The 21,268-nt window shown below is 44.0% G+C and overlaps 1 protein-coding gene across 1 annotated transcript in view; it reads right to left on the bottom strand.

Annotated features, from left to right (window-relative positions):
* Nucleotides 1-21,268, bottom strand: part of myo15aa (myosin XVAa) — a 229,483-nt gene that overhangs the window by 164,275 nt on the left and 43,940 nt on the right. Inside the window, exons 9-12 of the mRNA XM_071343551.1 lie at nt 8,914-8,977; nt 8,443-8,556; nt 7,096-7,257; nt 3,321-3,434 (exon numbers count right to left, since the gene is read on the bottom strand). Of these exons, the coding sequence (XP_071199652.1) occupies nt 3,321-3,434; nt 7,096-7,257; nt 8,443-8,556; nt 8,914-8,977 (454 nt within the window). The remainder of the gene's footprint in view (nt 1-3,320; nt 3,435-7,095; nt 7,258-8,442; nt 8,557-8,913; nt 8,978-21,268) is intronic.

The following is a 21,268-nucleotide window of genomic DNA, read 5'->3' as shown; positions in this document are numbered from 1 at the left end:
TAGTAAAACAGAACTCTGCAGGCAATCTTTGCAGTAGATTGCAACACCGCCCCCTTTGGCCGTTCTATCTTGTCTGAAAATCTTGTAATTGGGGATGAAAATGTCTGAATTTTTGGTGGTCTTTCTAAGCCAGGATTCAGACACGGCTAAAACATCCGGGTTGGCAGAGTGTGCTAAAGCAGTGAACAAAACAAACTTAGGGAGGAGGCTTCTAATGTTAACATGCATGAAGCCAAGGCTATTACGGTTACAGAAGTCATCAAAAGAGAGCGCCTGGGGAGTGGGAGTGGAGCTAGGTACTGCAGGGCCTGGATTCACCTCTAAATCACCAGAGGAACAGAGGAGGAGTAGGATAAGGGTACGGCTAAAAGCTATGAGAATTGGTCGTCTAGAGCTACTAGAGCAGAGAGTAAAAGGAAGTTTCCGGGGGCGATAAAATAGCTTAAAGGAATAATGTACAGACAAAGGTATGGTAGGATGTGAATACAGTGGAGGTAAACCTAGGTATTGAGTGATGATGAGAGAGATATTGTCTCTAGAAACATCATTGAAACCAGGTGATGTCATCGCATATGTGGGTGGTGGAACTGAGAGGTTGGATATGGTATAGTGAGCAGGGCTAGAGTCTCTACAGTGAAATAAGCCAATAAACACTAACCAGAACAACAATGGACAAGGCATATTTACATTAAGGAGAGGCATGCTTAATCGAGTGATCAATAAGGGTCCAGTGAGTAGAGGTTGGTTGGGGTCACGGCGATCCAGACAGTAGGCCGGGTAGAGGCTATCATTTAACATAACATTTAAGTCATTTAGCAGACGCTCTTATCCAGAGCGACTTACAAATTGGTGCATTCACCTTATGACATCCAGTGGAACAGCCACTTTACAACAGTGCATCTAAATCTTTTAAGGGGGGGGGGGGTCAGAAGGATTACTTTATCCTATCCTAGGTATTCCTTAAAGAGGTGGGGTTTCAGGTGTCTCCGGAAGGTGGTGATTGACTCCGCTGTCCTGGCGTCGTGAGGGAGTTTGTTCCACCATTGGGGGGCCAGAGCAGCGAACAGTTTTGACTGGGCTGAGCGGGAACTGTACTTCCTCAGTGGTAGGAAGGCGAGCAGGCCAGAGGTGGATGAACGCAGTGCCCTTGTTTGGGTGTAGGGCCTGATCAGAGCCTGGAGGTACTGAGGTGCCGTTCCCCTCACAGCTCCGTAGGCAAGCACCATGGTCTTGTAGCGGATGCGAGCTTCAACTGGAAGCCAGTGGAGAGAGCGGAGGAGCGGGGTGACGTGAGAGAACTTGGGAAGGTTGAACACCAGACGGTGTTCTATCGGTAGCAAGATAGCATAGGATGGAGGTCTAATTGTAGATACCTCGTGCGTTTCCGTCGGTAGGTTAGTGGGGTTCCGTGTGGTAGAGGGGATCAATCCAAATTGGCAAAATAGATATAGTGGCCCAAGAAAAAAAAAAATATATAATAATAATAATAATAATTGTCCGATATACTTATTCAGATAGCAGCCGATAAGACAGCTAACGATTAGCGGGCCCCAGATGAGCGTTCAGGTAACGTCGGGACGGGGGTGCCAGTTGGATAACTCCCTCGGGCAGATAACGTCGGCAGTCAGTCGTGAAGGCCCGGTGGGGCTCCGTATCTGCAGCAACAACAAAAAAACAAAAAAACGGGTCCGGATAGGTGACTGTAGCCCAGGAATGGCTGATGGAGCTCCTCAGCTAGCTCCGGAATAAATTACGTTTGCTCCGGGATCGACGTAAGCCAATAGACACACGGTTTGCAGCTAGCTAGCTGCGAAATCAAGGTGAAATGTCCAGAGCCTGCGGCTGAAATCCGGTGATGAAGTAGAAGAAAAAAAATCCGGTGATGTGGTAGTGGAAAAGCAGTCCTATATGCTCTGGGTTGATATCGCGCTTGCAGACTGGCAGGTATTGGCCCGAGCTGAAGCTGGCTGGTGTCCGAGTTAAGGGTGAAGACCGCAGCAGTGGCTAACTGACTACTAGCTAGTAGCTAGTTATCTGGCTAGCTTCTGATTGGGGTTACGGTTCTAAAGTATAAAAGAAATAGCAGATCCGTACCACATTGTGTGAGGCGGAATGTATATTCAGTTCCTAAATGGAAAGTGAAATTAAAATATATACGAAATGCATACGAAAAAAAAAAAACGAGGACTATTTACACGGGACAAGACAAACACACGTCCGACTGCTACGCCATCTTGGAGCTATGGATCATGAAACCTCTCTCTCTCTCCTTAAAGGGTCTATCATGAAACCTCTCTCTCCCCTTAAAGGGTCTATCATGAAACCTCTCTCTCCCCTTAAAGGGTCTATCATGAAACCTCTCTCCTTAAAGGGTCTATCATGAAACCTCTCTCTCTCTCCTTAAAGGGTCTATCATGAAACCTCTCTCTCTCCTTAAAGGGTCTATCATGAAACCTCTCTCTCTCCTTAAAGGGTCTATCATAAAACCAATCTATTTTACTACTCCCTCTCTCTCTCCTTAAAGGGTCTATCATGAAACCTCTCTCTCTATCCTTAAAAGGGTCTATCATGAAACCTCTCTCTCTCCTTAAAGGGTCTATCATGAAACCTCTCTCTCTCCTTAAAGGGTCTATCATGAAACCTCTCTCTCCCCTTAAAGGGTCTATCATGAAACCTCTCTCTCTCTCCTTAAAGGGTCTATCATGAAACCTCTCTCTCCCCTTAAAGGGTCTATCATGAAACCTCTCTCCCCTTAAAGGGTCTATCATGAAACCTCTCTCTCTCCTTAAAGGGTCTATCACGAAACCTCTCTCTCTCCTTAAAGGGTCTATCATGAAACCTCTCTCTCTCCTTAAAGGGTCTATCATGAAACCTCTCTCTCTCTCCTTAAAGGGTCTATCATGAAACCTCTCTCTCTCTCCTTAAAGGGTCTATCATAAAACCAATCTATTTTACTACTCCCTCTCTCTCTCTGAGGTAAACAGTAATTGATCTGTGTGGGACCCCAATGACTTCCATTAAACACAGTGTGTATAGAGTAGAGATGATAGAGTACTAGATACTGTATTCAGGGAGTAGAGATGATAGAGTACTAGATACTGTATTCAGGGAGTAGAGATGATAGAGTACTAGATACTGTAATCAGGGAGTAGAGATGATAGAGCAGAGATGATAAAGCACTAGGCACTGTATTCAGGGAGTAGAGATGCTCAGTAGAGATGACATAGCAGAGATGATAGAGTAGAGATGATAGAGCAGAGATGATAGAGCACTAGATACTGTATTCAGGGAGTAGAGATGCTCAGTAGAGATGTCCTGACCGTGACTTTGTGTGTGATGGCCTTCTGGAGTCCTTCAGGGGAGATCTGGAGCAGTTCAGCGATGACTCTGATCTCCTGAGCACTGACCACAGACGCCACCTGCTGGCCGTCCGTCTGCAGTACAACACATTAACATCACTTTATCAAAGGTCCAACAACTTCTGCTTTATCCCGACCCCTCTGAAAGACACACAGCGGCAGCCCTCTGCTCCAACTATACAGTGGAATGTTCTAGAGGAGAGCTATTCCATATTATAGTGATACCACACAATACCCCATAATGACATCACAGGTAGAAGAGGTTGGAGAGGTAGGAGAGGTAGGAGAGATAGGAGAGGTTGGAGAGGTAGGAGAGGTTGGAGAGGTTGGAGAGGTAGGAGAGGTTGGAGAGGTTGGAGAGGTAGGAGAGGTAGGAGAGGTAGGAGAGGTAGGAGAGGTTGGAGAGGTAGGAGGGTAGGAGAGGTTGGAGGGGTAGGAGAGGTAGGAGAGGTAGGAGAGGTTGGAGAGGTAGGAGAGGTTGGAGAGGTAGGAGAGGTAGGAGAGGTTGGAGGGGTAGGAGAGGTTGGAGAGGTAGGAGAGGTAGGAGAGGTAGGAGAGGTTGGAGGGGTAGGGGGGGTAGGAGAGGTAGGAGAGGTAGAAGAGGTAGGAGAGGTAGGAGAGGTTGGAGAGGTAGGAGAGGTTGGAGAGGTTGGAGAGGTTGGAGGGGTTGGAGGGGTAGGAGAGGTAGGAGAGGTAGGAGAGGCTGGAGAGGTTGGAGAGGTTGGAGAGGTAGGAGAGGTAGCAGAGGTAGGAGAGGTTGGAGAGGTAGGAGAGGTTGGAGAGGCTGGAGAGGTAGGAGAGGTTGGAGAGGTAGGAGAGGTTGGAGAGGTAGGAGAGGTAGGAGAGGTTGGAGAGGTAGAAGAGGTTGGAGAGGTTGGAGAGGTTGGAGAGGTAGGAGATGTTGGAGAGGTAGGAGAGGTAGGTCAGGTTGGAGAGGTAGGAGAGGTATGAGAGGTAGGAGAGGTTGGAGAGGTAGGAGAGGTAGGAGAGGTAGGAGAGGTAGAAGAGGTTGGAGAGGTTGGAGAGGTAGGAGAGGTTGGAGAGGTAGGAGAGGTTGGAGAGGTAGGAGAGGTAGGAGAGGTTGGAGAGGTAGGAGAGGTAGGAGAGGTTGGAGAGGTAGGAGAGGTTGGAGAGGTTGGAGAGGTAGGAGAGGTTGGAGAGGTAGAAGAGGTTGGAGAGGTTGGAGAGGTAGGAGAGGTTGGAGAGGTAGGAAAGGTAGGAGAGGTTGGAGAGGTTGGAGAGGTAGGAGAGGTAGGAGAGGTTGGAGAGGTAGGAGAGGTAGGAGAGGTTGGAGAGGTAGGAGAGGTTGGAGAGGTTGGAGGGGTAGGAGAGGTAGGAGAGGTAGGAGAGGTAGGAGGGGTAGGAGAGGTTGGAGGGGTAGGAGAGGTTGGAGAGGTTGGATAGGTTGGAGAGGTAGGAGAGGTTGGAGAGGTAGGAGAGGTAGGAGAGGTTGGAGAGGTTGGAGAGGTAGGAGAGGTTGGAGAGGTAGGAGAGGTTGGAGAGGTTGGAGAGGTAGGATAGGTTGGAGAGATTGGAGAGGTTGGAGAGGTTGGAGAGGTTGGAGAGGTAGGAGAGGTTGGAGAGTTTGGAGAGGTAGGAGAGGTTGGAGAGGTTGGAGAGGTAGGAGAGGTAGGAGAGGTTGGAGAGGTTGGAGGGGTAGGAGAGGTAGGAGAGGTAGGAGAGGTAGGAGAGGTTGGAGGGGTAGGAGAGGTTGGAGAGGTTGGATAGGTTGGAGAGGTAGGAGAGGTTGGAGAGGTAGGAGAGGTAGGAGAGGTTGGAGAGTTTGGAGAGGTAGGAGAGGTAGGAGAGGTAGGAGAGGTTGGAGAGATTGGAGAGGAGGGCTGCCACACTGTGAAGGGCGTTCGTGAAGAAGTTGTCGTGGGGTTAAGTGTCTGGCTCAAGCGCACAGCGGCATTCAATGGCATCATCTTTCAGTTGCCAGCTCACTTCCAGCCAAATGTTTCCCATCAGACCCATTGCTAGGCTACCTGCCGCCCGCGGGGTAGGATTTAGGTTTTAAAGGGATAGTCTGAGATTTTAGGGAAATAGAAAAAAAGGGCTTGATTGAAAAAATCTCAAACATCCCTTTAAGTTTCGGGTTAGACAGCCGTATCTTTGGAAGTAGACGTTCCCCAGACTATCCCTTTAAGGTTCAGGTTAGACAGCCATACCTCGTATCTTTAAGGTTCGGGTTAGACAGTCATACCTCGTATCTTTAAGGTTCGGGTTAGACAGCCATACCTCGTATCTTTAAGGTTCGGGTTAGACAGTCATACCTCGTATCTTTAAGGTTCAGGTTAGACAGTCATACCTCATATCTTTAAGGTTCGGGTTAGACAGCCATACCTCGTATCTTTAAGGTTCGGGTTAGACAGTCATACCTCGTATCTTTAAGGTTTGGGTTGGACAGTCATACCTCGTATCTTTAAGGTTCAGGTTAGACAGTCATACCTCGTATCTTTAAGGTTCGGGTTAGACAGCCATACCTCGTATCTTTAAGGTTCGGGTTAGACAGCCATACCTCGTATCTTTAAGGTTCAGGTTAGACAGTCATACCTCATATCTTTAAGGTTCGGGTTAGACAGCCATACCTCGTATCTTTAAGGTTCGGGTTAGACAGTCATACCTCGTATCTTTAAGGTTCGGGTTAGACAGTCATACCTCGTATCTTTGGAAGTAGACGTTCCCCAGACTATCCCTTTAAGGTTCAGGTTAGACAGTCATACCTCGTATCTTTAAGGTTCGGGTTGGACAGTCATACCTCGTATCTTTGGAAGTAGACATTCCCCAGACTATCCCTTTAATGTTCGGGTTAAACAGTCATACCTCGTATCTTTAAGGTTCAGGTTAGACAGTCATACCTCGTATCTTTAAGGTTTGGGTTAGACAGTCATACCTTGTATCTTTAAGGTTCGGGTTAGACAGCCATAACTCGTATCTTTAAGGTTCGGGTTTGACAGCAATACCTCGTATCTTTAAGGTTCGGGTTAGACAGTCATACCTCGTATCTTTAAGGTTCTGGTTAGACAGTCATACCTCGTATCTTTAAGGTTCAGGTTAGACAGTCATACCTGATATCTTTAAGGTTTGGGTTAGACAGTCATACCTCATATCTTTAAGGTTCGGGTTAGACAGCCATACCTCGTATCTTTAAGGTTCGGGTTGGACAGTCATACCTCATATCTTTAAGGTTCGGGTTAGACAGTCATACCTCGTATCTTTAAGGTTCGGGTTAGACAGTCATACCTCGTATCTTTCAGGTTCAGGTTAGACAGTCATACCTCGTATCTTTAAGGTTCGGGTTAGACAGTCATACCTCGTATCTTTAAGGTTCGGGTTAGACAGTCATACCTCGTATCTTTAAGGTTCGGGTTAGACAGTCATACCTCGTATCTTTAAGGTTTGGGTTAGACAGTCATACCTCGTATCTTTAAGGTTCGGGTTAGACAGTCATACCTCGTATCTTTAAGGTTCGGGTTGGACAGTCATACCTCGTATCTTTAAGGTTCAGGTTAGACAGTCATACCTCGTATCTTTAAGGTTCGGGTTAGACAGTCATACCTCGTATCTTTAAGGTTCCGGTTAGACAGCAATACCTCGTATCTTTAAGGTTCGGGTTAGACAGCCATACCTCATATCTTTAAGGTTCAGGTTAGACAGTCATACCTCGTATCTTTAAGGTTCGGGTTAGACAGCCATACCTCATATCTTTAAGGTTCGGGTTAGACAGTCATACCTCGTATCTTTGGAAGTAGACGTTCCCCAGGTGTAGAATAGAAGACAGGACTCTAAAGATGAACGCCTGGTCGTCAGGGGTGAAGTGTAGGATCTCCATGGCAGCCAGCAGACGGAGGAAGTCGTCCCTGTCACTCTTTCCTGCTATGCCACAATCCCCTCCCTGGACACACAGGAACATCAGCTGTATGTGTGTGTGTGTACGTGTGCGTGTGTGTGTGTGTGTGTGTGTGTCTGTGCGTGTGTCTGTGCGTGTGTGCGCGTGTGTCTGTGCGTGTGTGCGCGCGTGCGTACCGTGTGTGTGTGTGTGTGTGTGTGTGTGTGTGTGTGTGTGTGTGTGTGTGTGTGTGTGTGTGTGTGTGTGTGTGTGTGTGTGTGTGTGTGTGTCTCACCTGGTTCAGGTAATAGTATGTCTCAGCCTCCTGCAGGTAGAAGGCCTGTCTCCATGTGTATGTGTGTGTGTGTGTGTGTGTGTGTGTGTGTGTGTGTGTGTGTGTGTGTGTGTGTGTGTGTGTGTGTGTGTGCGTACCGTGTGTGTGTGTGTGTGTGTGTGTGTGTGTGTGTGTGTGTGTGTGTGTGTGTGTGTGTGTGTGTGTGTGTGTGTGTGTGTGTGTGTGTCTCACCTGGTTCAGGTAATAGTATGTCTCTGCCTCCTGCAGGTAGAAGGCCTGTCTCTATGTGTGTGTGTCTCACCTGGTTCAGGTAATAGTATGTCTCTGCCTCCTGCAGGTAGAAGGCCTGTCTCTGTGTGTGTGTGTCTCACCTGGTTCAGGTAATAGTATGTCTCTGCCTCCTGCAGGTAGAAGGCCTGTCTCTATGTGTGTGTGTCTCACATGGTTCAGGTAATAGTATGTCTCTGCCTCCTGCAGGTAGAAGGCCTGTCTCTATGTGTGTGTGTGTGTGTGTCTCTCACCTGGTGCAGGTAATAGTATGTCTCTGCCTCCTGCAGGTAGAAGGCCTGTCTCTATGTGTGTGTGTCTCACCTGGTTCAGGTAATAGTATGTCTCTGCCTCCTGCAGGTAGAAGGCCTGTCTCTGTGTGTGTGTGTCTCACCTGGTTCAGGTAATAGTATGTCTCTGCCTCCTGCAGGTAGAAGGCCTGTCTCTATGTGTGTGTGTCTCACCTGGTTCAGGTAATAGTATGTCTCTGCCTCCTGCAGGTAGAAGGCCTGTCTCTATGTGTGTGTGTCTCTCACCTGGTTCAGGTAATAGTATGTCTCAGCCTCCTGCAGGTAGAAGGCCTGTCTCTCTCTGTGTGTGTGTGTGTGTGTGTGTGTACCTGGTTCAGGTAATAGTATGTCTCTGCCTCCTGCAGGTAGAAGGCCTGTCTCTATGTGTGTGTGTCTCACCTGGTTCAGGTAATAGTACGTCTCTGCCTCCTGCAGGTAGAAGGCCTGTCTCTGCTGGGGCGGAAGACCTGACAGCATCTCATAGAAGATATGGTAGTTCCTCTCATCTTTGGCCTGTAGAAACATCTCAGTCATTTACCACCTATTCAGAGACACGTGTCCATCTGACTGAGTGAGAGTGTGTGTGTGTGTGACTGAGTGAGAGAGTGTGTGTGTAACTGAGAGTGTGTGTGTGACTGAGTGAGAGAGTGTGTGTGTAACTGAGAGTGTGTGTGTGACTGAGAGTGTGTGTGTGACTGAGAGTGTGTGTGTGACTGAGTGAGAGAGTGTGTGTGTAACTGAGAGTGTGTGTGTGACTGAGTGAGAGAGTGTGTGTGTAACTGAGAGTGTGTGTGTGACTGAGAGTGTGTGTGTGACTGAGAGTGTGTGTGTGACTGAGAGTGTGTCTGTGTGTGTGTGTGTGTGTCTCACCTGGAAGACTATACGGGACTTTTCCATCAGATACTGAGAGGTTATGGCACCGCTGATAACACCCCTAGAGTTAACACACACAGACAGACAGACAGACAGACAGACAGACAGACAGACAGACAGACAGACAGACAGACAGACAGACAGACAGACAGACAGACAGACAGACAGACACGCGCGGTAGAGGTTATAGACCAGAGGATAGAGGTTATAGATAGAGGATAGAGGTTATAGACCAGAGGATAGAGGTTATAGACCAGAGGATAGAGGTTATAGACCAGAGGATAGAGGTTATAGACCAGAGGATAGAGGTTATAGATAGAGGTTATAGACCAGAGGATAGAGGTTATAGACCAGAGGATAGAGGTTATAGACCAGAGGATAGAGGTTATAGACCAGAGGATAGAGGTTATAGATAGAGGTTATAGACCAGAGGATAGAGGTTATAGACCAGAGGATAGAGGTTATAGACCAGAGGATAGAGGTTATAGACCAGAGGATAGAGGTTATAGACCAGAGGATAGAGGTTATAGACCAGAGGATAGAGGTTATAGATAGAGATTATAGACCAGAGGATAGAGGTTATAGACCAGAGGATAGAGGTTATAGACCAGAGGATAGAGGTTATAGACCAGAGGATAGAGGTTATAGATAGAGGTTATAGACCAGAGGATAGAGGTTATAGACCAGAGGATAGAGGTTATAGACCAGAGGATAGAGGTTATAGACCAGAGGATAGAGGTTATAGACCAGAGGATAGAGGTTATAGATAGAGGATAGAGGTTATAGATAGAGGATAGAGGTTATAGACCAGAGGATAGAGGTTATAGACCAGAGGATAGAGGTTATAGACCAGAGGATAGAGGTTATAGATAGAGGATAGAGGTTATAGATAGAGGATAGAGGTTATAGACCAGAGGATAGAGATTATAGACCAGAGGATAGAGGTTATAGATAGAGGATAGAGGTTATAGACCAGAGGATAGAGGTTATAGACCAGAGGGTAGAGGTTATAGACCAGAGGATAGAGGTTATAGACCAGAGGATAGAGGTTATAGATAGAGGTTATAGACCAGAGGATAGATGTTATAGACCAGAGGATAGAGGTTATAGACCAGAGGATAGAGTTTATAGATAGAGGTTATAGACCAGAGGATAGAGGTTATAGACCAGAGGATAGAGGTTATAGATAGAGGTTATAGACCAGAGGATAGAGGTTATAGACCAGAGGATAGAGGTTATAGACCAGAGGATAGAGGTTATAGACCAGAGGATAGAGGTTATAGATAGAGGATAGAGGTTATAGATAGAGGATAGAGGTTATAGATAGAGGATAGAGGTTATAGACCAGAGGATAGAGGTTATAGACCAGAGGATAGAGGTTATAGACCAGAGGATAGAGGTTATAGACCAGAGGATAGAGGTTATAGACCAGAGGATAGAGGTTATAGACCAGAGGATAGAGGTTATAAACCAGAGGATAGAGGTTATAGACCAGAGGATAGAGGTTATAGATAGAGGATAGAGGTTATAGACCAGAGGATAGAGGTTATATATAGAGGATAGAGGTTATAGACCAGAGGATAGAGGTTATAGATCAGAGGATAGAGGTTATAGACCAGAGGATAGAGGTTATAGATAGAGGATAGAGGTTATAGACCAGAGGATAGAGGTTATAGAACAGAGGATAGAGGTTATAGATAGAGGATAGAGGTTATAGACCAGAGGATAGAGGTTATAGATCAGAGGATAGAGGTTATAGACCAGAGGATAGAGGTTATAGATAGAGGATAGAGGTTATAGACCAGAGGATAGAGGTTATAGATAGAGGATAGAGGTTATAGATAGAGGATAGAGGTTATAGATAGAGGATAGAGGTTATAGACCAGAGGATAGAGGTTATAGACCAGAGGATAGAGGTTATAGACCAGAGGATAGAGGTTATAGATAGAGGATAGAGGTTATAGACCAGAGGATAGAGGTTATAGACCAGAGGATAGAGGTTATAGATAGAGGATAGAGGTTATAGATAGAGGATAGAGGTTATAGATAGAGGATAGAGGTTATAGATAGAGGGTAGAGGTTATAGACCAGAGGATAGAGGTTATAGATAGAGGATAGAGGTTATAGACCAGAGGATAGAGGTTATAGACCAGAGGATAGAGGTTATAGACCAGAGGATAGAGGTTATAGACCAGAGGATAGAGGTTATAGACCAGAGGATAGAGGTTATAGATAGAGGTTATAGACCAGAGGATAGAGGTTATAGACCAGAGGATAGAAGTTATATATAGAGGTTATAGACCAGAGGATAGAGGTTATAGACCAGAGGATAGAGGTTATAGACCAGAGGATAGAGGTTATAGACCAGAGGATAGAGGTTATAGATAGAGGATAGAGGTTATAGACCAGAGGATAGAGGTTATAGATAGAGGATAGAGGATAGAGGTTATAGACCAGAGGATAGAGGTTATAGACCAGAGGATAGAGGTTATAGACCAGAGGATAGAGGTTATAGACCAGAGGATAGAGGTTATAGACCAGAGGATAGAGGATATAGACCAGAGGATAGAGGTTATAGACCAGAGGATAGAGGTTATAGACCAGAGGATAGAGGTTATAGACCAGAGGATAGAGGTTATAGACCAGAGGATAGAGGTTATAGACCAGAGGATAGAGGTTATAGATAGAGGATAGAGGTTATAGACCAGAGGATAGAGGTTATATACCAGAGGATAGAGGTTATAGATAGAGGATAGAGGTTATAGACCAGAGGATAGAGGTTATAGACCAGAGGATAGAGGTTATAGACCAGAGGATAGAGGTTATAGACCAGAGGATAGAGGTTATAGATAGAGGATAGAGGTTATAGACCAGCGGATAGAGGTTATAGACCAGAGGATAGATGTTATAGACCAGAGGATAGAGGTTATAGACCAGAGGATAGAGGTTATAGATAGAGGATAGAGGTTATATACCAGAGGATAGAGGTTATAGATAGAGGATAGAGGTTATAGACCAGAGGATAGAGGTTATAGACCAGAGGATAGAGGTTATAGACCAGAGGATAGAGGTTATAGATAGAGGATAGAGGTTATAGACCAGAGGATAGAGGTTATAGACCAGAGGATAGAGGTTATAGACCAGAGGATAGAGGTTATAGACCAGAGGATAGAGGTTATAGACCAGAGGATAGAGGTTATAGACCAGAGGATAGAGGTTATAGACCAGAGGATAGAGGTTATAGACCAGAGGATAGAGGTTATAGATAGAGGTTATAGACCAGAGGATAGAGGTTATAGACCAGAGGATAGAGGTTATAGACCAGAGGATAGAGGTTATAGACCAGAGGATAGAGGTTATAGATAGAGGTTATAGACCAGAGGATAGAGGTTATAGACCAGAGGATAGAGGTTATAGACCAGAGGATAGAGGTTATAGACCAGAGGATAGAGGTTATAGACCAGAGGATAGAGGTTATAGATAGAGGATAGAGGTTATAGATAGAGGATAGAGGTTATAGACCAGAGGATAGAGGTTATAGACCAGAGGATAGAGGTTATAGACCAGAGGATAGAGGTTATAGATAGAGGATAGAGGTTATAGATAGAGGATAGAGGTTATAGACCAGAGGATAGAGGTTATAGACCAGAGGATAGAGGTTATAGATAGAGGATAGAGGTTATAGACCAGAGGATAGAGGTTATAGACCAGAGGATAGAGGTTATAGACCAGAGGATAGAGGTTATAGACAAGAGGATAGAGGTTATAGATAGAGGTTATAGACCAGAGGATAGAGGTTATAGACCAGAGGATAGAGGTTATAGACCAGAGGATAGAGTTTATAGATAGAGGTTATAGACCAGAGGATAGAGGTTATAGACCAGAGGATAGAGGTTATAGATAGAGGTTATAGACCAGAGGATAGAGGTTATAGACCAGAGGATAGAGGTTATAGACCAGAGGATAGAGGTTATAGACCAGAGGATAGAGGTTATAGATAGAGGATAGAGGTTATAGATAGAGGATAGAGGTTATAGATAGAGGATAGAGGTTATAGACCAGAGGATAGAGGTTATAGACCAGAGGATAGAGGTCTATAGACCAGAGGATAGAGGTTATAGACCAGAGGATAGAGGTTATAGACCAGAGGATAGAGGTTATAGACCAGAGGATAGAGGTTATAGACCAGAGGATAGAGGTTATAGATAGAGGATAGAGGTTATAGACCAGAGGATAGAGGTTATAGATAGAGGATAGAGGTTATAGATAGAGGATAGAGGTTATAGACCAGAGGATAGAGGTTATAGACCAGAGGATAGAGGTTATAGACCAGAGGATAGAGGTTATAGATAGAGGATAGAGGTTATAGATAGAGGATAGAGGTTATAGACCAGAGGATAGAGGTTATAGACCAGAGGATAGAGGTTATAGATAGAGGATATAGGTTATAGACCAGAGGATAGAGGTTATAGACCAGAGGATAGAAGTTATAGACCAGAGGATAGAGGTTATAGACAAGAGGATAGAGGTTATAGATAGAGGTTATAGACCAGAGGATAGAGGTTATAGACCAGAGGATAGAGGTTATAGACCAGAGGATAGAGTTTATAGATAGAGGTTATAGACCAGAGGATAGAGGTTATAGACCAGAGGATAGAGGTTATAGATAGAGGTTATAGACCAGAGGATAGAGGTTATAGACCAGAGGATAGAGGTTATAGACCAGAGGATAGAGGTTATAGACCAGAGGATAGAGGTTATAGATAGAGGATAGAGGTTATAGATAGAGGATAGAGGTTATAGATAGAGGATAGAGGTTATAGACCAGAGGATAGAGGTTATAGACCAGAGGATAGAGGTTATAGACCAGAGGATAGAGGTTATAGACCAGAGGATAGAGGTTATAGACCAGAGGATAGAGGTTATAGACCAGAGGATAGAGGTTATAGACCAGAGGATAGAGGTTATAGACCAGAGGATAGAGGTTATAGATAGAGGATAGAGGTTATAGACCAGAGGATAGAGGTTATACAGTGGGGAGAACAAGTATTTGATACACTGCCGATTTTGAAGGTTTTCCTACTTACAAAGCATGTAGAGGTCTGTAATTTTTATCATAGGTACACTTCAACTGTGAGAGACGGAATCTAAAACAAAAATCCAGAAAATCACATTGTATGATTTTTAAGTAATTAAATTGCATTTTATTGCGTGACATAAGTATTTGATACATCAGAAAAGCAGAACTTAATATTTGGTACAGAAACCTTTGTTTGCAATTACAAAGATCATACGTTTCCTGTAGTTATTGACCAGGTTTGCACACACTGCAGCAGGGATTTTGGCCCACTCCTCCATACATACCTTCTCCAGATCCTTCAGGTTTCGGGGCTGTCGGTGGGCAATACGGACGTTCAGCTCCCTCCAAAGATTTTCTATTGGGTTCAGGTCTGGAGACTGGCTAGGCCACTCCAGGACCTTGAGATGCTTCTTACGGAGCCACTCCTTAGTTGCCCTGGCTGTGTGTTTCGGGTCGTTGTCATGCTGGAAGATCCAGCCACGACCCATCTTCAATGCTCTTACTGAGGGAAGGAGGTTTTTGGCCAAGATCTCGCGATACATGGCCCCATCCATCCTCCCCTCAATACGGTGCAGTCGTCCTGTCCCCTTTGCAGAAAAGCATCCCCAAAGAATTATGTTTCCACCTCCATGCTTCACGGTTGGGAGGGTGTTCTTGGGGTTGTACTCAACCTTCTTCTTCCTCCAAACACGGCGAGTGGAGTTTAGACCAAAAAGCTCTATTTTTGTCTCATCAGACCACATGACCTTCTCCCATTCCTCCTCTGGATCATCCAGATGGTCATTGGCAAACTTCAGACGGGCCTGGACATGCGCTGGCTTGAGCAGGGGGACCTTGCGTGCGCTGCAGGATTTCAATCCATGACAGCGTAGTGTGTTACTAATGGTTTTCTTTGAGACTGTGGTCCCAGCTCTCTTCAGGTCATTGACCAGGTCCTGCTGTGTAGTTCTGGGCTGATCCCTCACCTTCCTTATGATCATTGATGCCCCACGAGGTGAGATCTTGCATGGAGCCCCAGACCGAGGGTGATTGACCGTCATCTTGAACATCTTCCATTTTCTAATAATTGCGCCAACAGTTGTTGCCTTCTCACCAAGCTGCTTGCCTATTGTCCTGTAGCCCATCCCAGCCTTGTGCAGGTCTACAATTTTATCCCTGATGTCCTTACACAGCTCTCTGGTCTTGGCCATTGTGGAGAGATTGGAGTCTGTTTGATTGAGTGTGTGTACAGGTGTCTTTTATACAGGTAACAAGTTCAAACAGGTGCAGTTAATACAGGTAATGAGTGGAGAACAGGAGGGCTTCTAAAAGAAAAACTAACAGGTCTGTGAGAGCCGGAATTCTTACTGGTTGGTAGGTGATCAAATACTTATGTCACGCAATAAAATGCAATTTAATTACTTAAAAATCATACAATGTGATTTTCTGGATTTTTGTTTTAGATTCCGTCTCTCACAGTTGAAGTGTACCTATGATAAAAATTACAGACCTCTACATGCTTTGTAAGTAGGAAAACCTTCAAAATCGGCAGTGTATCAAATACTTGTTCTCCCCACTGTATATAGAGGATAGAGGTTATAGACCAGAGGATAGAGGTTATAGATCAGAGGATAGAGGTTATAGACCAGAGGATAGAGGTTATAGATAGAGGATAGAGGTTATAGACCAGAGGATAGAGGTTATAGAACAGAGGATAGAGGTTATAGATAGAGGATAGAGGTTATAGACCAGAGGATAGAGGTTATAGATCAGAGGATAGAGGTTATAGACCAGAGGATAGAGGTTATAGATAGAGGATAGAGGTTATAGATAGAGGATAGAGGTTATAGATAGAGGATAGAGGTTATAGACCAGAGGATAGAGGTTATAGACCAGAGGATAGAGGTTATAGACCAGAGGATAGAGGTTATAGACCAGAGGATAGAGGTTATAGACCAGAGGATAGAGGTTATAGACCAGAGGATAGAGGTTATAGACCAGAGGATAGAGGATATAGACCAGAGGATAGAGGTTATAGACCAGAGGATAGAGGTTATAGACCAGAGGATAGAGGTTATAGACCAGAGGATAGAGGTTATAGACCAGAGGATAGAGGTTATAGATAGAGGATAGAGGTTATAGACCAGAGGATAGAGGTTATATACCAGAGGATAGAGGTTATAGATAGAGGATAGAGGTTATAGACCAGAGGATAGAGGTTATAGACCAGAGGATAGAGGTTATAGACCAGAGGATAGAGGTTATAGACCAGAGGATAGAGGTTATAGATAGAGGATAGTGGTTATAGACCAGCGGATAGAGGTTATAGACCAGAGGATAGATGTTATAGACCAGAGGATAGAGGTTATAGACCAGAGGATAGAGGTTATAGATAGAGGATAGAGGTTATATACCAGAGGATAGAGGTTATAGATAGAGGATAGAGGTTATAGACCAGAGGATAGAGGTTATAGACCAGAGGATAGAGGTTATAGACCAGAGGATAGAGGTTATAGACCAGAGGATAGAGGTTATAGACCAGAGGATAGAGGTTATAGATAGAGGTTATAGACCAGAGGATAGAGGTTATAGACCAGAGGATAGAGGTTATAGACCAGAGGATAGAGGTTATAGACCAGAGGATAGAGGTTATAGATAGAGGTTATAGACCAGAGGATAGAGGTTATAGACCAGAGGATAGAGGTTATAGACCAGAGGATAGAGGTTATAGACCAGAGGATAGAGGTTATAGACCAGAGGATAGAGGTTATAGATAGAGGATAGAGGTTATAGATAGAGGATAGAGGTTATAGACCAGAGGATAGAGGTTATAGACCAGAGGATAGAGGTTATAGACCAGAGGATAGAGGTTATAGATAGAGGTTATAGATAGAGGATAGAGGTTATAGACCAGAGGATAGAGGTTATAGACCAGAGGATAGAGGTTATAGATAGAGGATAGAGGTTATAGACCAGAGGATAGAGGTTATAGACCAGAGGATAGAGGTTATAGACCAGAGGATAGAGGTTATAGATAGAGGATAGAGGTTATAGACCAGAGGATAGAGGTTATAGACCAGAGGATAGAGGTTATAGACCAGAGGATAGAGGTTATAGACCAGAGGATAGAGGTTATAGACCAGAGGATAGAGGTTATAGACCAGAGGATAGAGGTTATAGACCAGAGGATAGAGGTTATAGACCAGAGGATAGAGGTTATAGATAGAGGTTATAGACCAGAGGATAGAGGTTATAGACCAGAGGATAGAGGTTATAGACCAGAGGATAGAGGTTATAGACCAGAGGATAGAGGTTATAGACCAGAGGATAGAGGTTATAAACCAGAGGATAGAGGTTATAGACCAGAGGATAGAGGTTATAGATAGAGGATAGAGGTTATAGATAGAGGATAGAGGTTATAGACCAGAGGATAGAGGTTATAGACCAGAGGATAGAGGTTATAGACCAGAGGATAGAGGTTATAGATAGAGGATAGAGGTTATAGATAGAGGATAGAGGTTATAGACCAGAGGATAGAGGTTATAGACCAGAGGATAGAGGTTATAGATAGAGGATAGAGGTTATAGACCAGAGGATAGAGGTTATAGACCAGAGGATAGAGGTTATAGACCAGAGGATAGAGGTTATAGACAAGAGGATAGAGGTTATAGATAGAGGTTATAGACCAGAGGATAGAGGTTATAGACCAGAGGATAGAGGTTATAGACCAGAGGATAGAGTTTATAGATAGAGGTTATAGACCAGAGGATAGAGGTTATAGACCAGAGGATAGAGGTTATAGATAGAGCTATAGACCAGAGGATAGAGGTTATAGACCAGAGGATAGAGGTTATAGACCAGAGGATAGAGGTTATAGACCAGAGGATAGAGGTTATAGATAGAGGATAGAGGTTATAGATAGAGGATAGAGGTTATAGATAGAGGATAGAGGTTATAGACCAGAGGATAGAGGTTATAGACCAGAGGATAGAGGTCTATAGACCAGAGGATAGAGGTTATAGACCAGAGGATAGAGGTTATAGACCAGAGGATAGAGGTTATAGACCAGAGGATAGAGGTTATAGACCAGAGGATAGAGGATATAGACCAGAGGATAGAGGTTATAGACCAGAGGATAGAGGTTATAGACCAGAGGATAGAGGTTATAGACCAGAGGATAGAGGTTATAGACCAGAGGATAGAGGTTATAGATAGAGGATAGAGGTTATAGACCAGAGGATAGAGGTTATATACCAGAGGATAGAGGTTATAGATAGAGGATAGAGGTTATAGACCAGAGGATAGAGGTTATAGACCAGAGGATAGAGGTTATAGACCAGAGGATAGAGGTTATAGACCAGAGGATAGAGGTTATAGATAGAGGATAGTGGTTATAGACCAGCGGATAGAGGTTATAGACCAGAGGATAGATGTTATAGACCAGAGGATAGAGGTTATAGACCAGAGGATAGAGGTTATAGATAGAGGATAGAGGTTATATACCAGAGGATAGAGGTTATAGATAGAGGATAGAGGTTATAGACCAGAGGATAGAGGTTATATATAGAGGATAGAGGTTATAGACCAGAGGATAGAGGTTATAGATCAGAGGATAGAGGTTATAGACCAGAGGATAGAGGTTATAGATAGAGGATAGAGGTTATAGACCAGAGGATAGAGGTTATAGATAGAGGTTATAGATAGAGGATAGAGGTTATAGACCAGAGGATAGAGGTTATAGACCAGGGGATAGAGGTTATAGACCAGAGGATAGAGGTTATAGACCAGAGGATAGAGGTTATAGACCAGAGGATAGAGGTTATAGATAGAGGATAGAGGTTATAGACCAGAGGATAGAGGTTATAGACCAGAGGATAGAGGTTATAGATAGAGGATAGAGGTTATAGACCAGAGGATAGAGGTTATAGATAGAGGATAGAGGTTATAGATAGAGGGTAGAGGTTATAGACCAGAGGATAGAGGTTATAGATAGAGGATAGAGGTTATAGACCAGAGGATAGAGGTTATAGACCAGAGGATAGAGGTTATAGACCAGAGGATAGAGGTTATAGACCAGAGGATAGAGGTTATAGACCAGAGGATAGAGGTTATAGATAGAGGTTATAGACCAGAGGATAGAGGTTATAGACCAGAGGATAGAGGTTATATATAGAGGTTATAGACCAGAGGATAGAGGTTATAGACCAGAGGATAGAGGTTATAGACCAGAGGATAGAGGTTATAGACCAGAGGATAGAGGTTATAGACCAGAGGATAGAGGTTATAGACCAGAGGATAGAGGTTATAGACAAGAGGATAGAGGTTATAGATAGAGGTTATAGACCAGAGGATAGAGGTTATAGACCAGAGGATAGAGGTTATAGACCAGAGGATAGAGGTTATAGATAGAGGATAGAGGTTATAGATAGAGGATAGAGGTTATAGATAGAGGATAGAGGTTATAGACCAGAGGATAGAGGTTATAGACCAGAGGATAGAGGTTATAGACCAGAGGATAGAGGTTATAGACCAGAGGATAGAGGTTATAGACCAGAGGATAGAGGTTATAGATAGAGGATAGAGGTTATAGACCAGAGGATAGAGGTTATAGATAGAGGATAGAGGTTATAGATAGAGGATAGAGGTTATAGACCAGAGGATAGAGGTTATAGACCAGAGGATAGAGGTTATAGACCAGAGGATAGAGGTTATAGATAGAGGATAGAGGTTATAGATAGAGGATAGAGGTTATAGACCAGAGGATAGAGGTTATAGACCAGAGGATAGAGGTTATAGATAGAGGATAGAGGTTATAGACCAGAGGATAGAGGTTATAGACCAGAGGATAGAAGTTATAGACCAGAGGATAGAGGTTATAGACAAGAGGATAGAGGTTATAGATAGAGGTTATAGACCAGAGGATAGAGGTTATAGACCAGAGGATAGAGGTTATAGACCAGAGGATAGAGTTTATAGATAGAGGTTATAGACCAGAGGATAGAGGTTATAGACCAGAGGATAGAGGTTATAGATAGAGGTTATAGACCAGAGGATAGAGGTTATAGACCAGAGGATAGAGGTTATAGACCAGAGGATAGAGGTTATAGACCAGAGGATAGAGGTTATAGATAGAGGATAGAGGTTATAGATAGAGGATAGAGGTTATAGATAGAGGATAGAGGTTATATACCAGAGGATAGAGGTTATAGATAGAGGATAGAGGTTATAGACCAGAGGATAGAGGTTATAGACCAGAGGATAGAGGTTATAGACCAGAGGATAGAGGTTATAGACCAGAGGATAGAGGTTATAGACCAGAGGATAGAGGTTATAGATAGAGGTTATAGACCAGAGGATAGAGGTTATAGACCAGAGGATAGAGGTTATAGACCAGAGGATAGAGGTTATAGACCAGAGGATAGAGGTTATAGATAGAGGTTATAGACCAGAGGATAGAGGTTATAGACCAGAGGATAGAGGTTATAGACCAGAGGATAGAGGTTATAGACCAGAGGATAGAGGTTATAGACCAGAGGATAGAGGTTATAGATAGAGGATAGAGGTTATAGATAGAGGATAGAGGTTATAGACCAGAGGATAGAGGTTATAGACCAGAGGATAGAGGTTATAGACCAGAGGATAGAGGTTATAGATAGAGGTTATAGATAGAGGATAGAGGTTATAGACCAGAGGATAGAGGTTATAGACCAGAGGATAGAGGTTATAGATAGAGGATAGAGGTTATAGACCAGAGGATAGAGGTTATAGACCAGAGGATAGAGGTTATAGACCAGAGGATAGAGGTTATAGACCAGAGGATAGAGGTTATAGATAGAGGTTATAGACCAGAGGATAGAGGTTATAGATAGAGGTTATAGACCAGAGGATAGAGTTTATAGATAGAGGTTATAGACCAGAGGATAGAGGTTATAGACCAGAGGATAGAGGTTATAGATAGAGGTTATAGACCAGAGGATAGAGGTTATAGACCAGAGGATAGAGGTTATAGACCAGAGGATAGAGGTTATAGACCAGAGGATATAGGTTATAGATAGAGGATAGAGGTTATAGACCAGAGGATAGAGGTTATAGACCAGAGGATAGAGGTTATAGACCAGAGGATAGAGGTTATAGACCAGAGGATAGAGGTTATAGATAGAGGATAGAGGTTATAGACCAGAGGATAGAGGTTATAGACCAGAGGATAGAGGTTATAGACCAGAGGATAGAGGTTATAGACCAGAGGATAGAGGTTATAGACCAGAGGATAGAGGTTATAGATAGAGGATAGAG

Source organism: Salvelinus alpinus, chromosome 1, assembly GCF_045679555.1.
Source record: "Salvelinus alpinus chromosome 1, SLU_Salpinus.1, whole genome shotgun sequence".
In the NCBI taxonomy this organism is placed as follows: Eukaryota; Metazoa; Chordata; class Actinopteri; order Salmoniformes; family Salmonidae; genus Salvelinus; species Salvelinus alpinus.
This window is presented reverse-complemented; position numbering and strand designations above follow the sequence as displayed.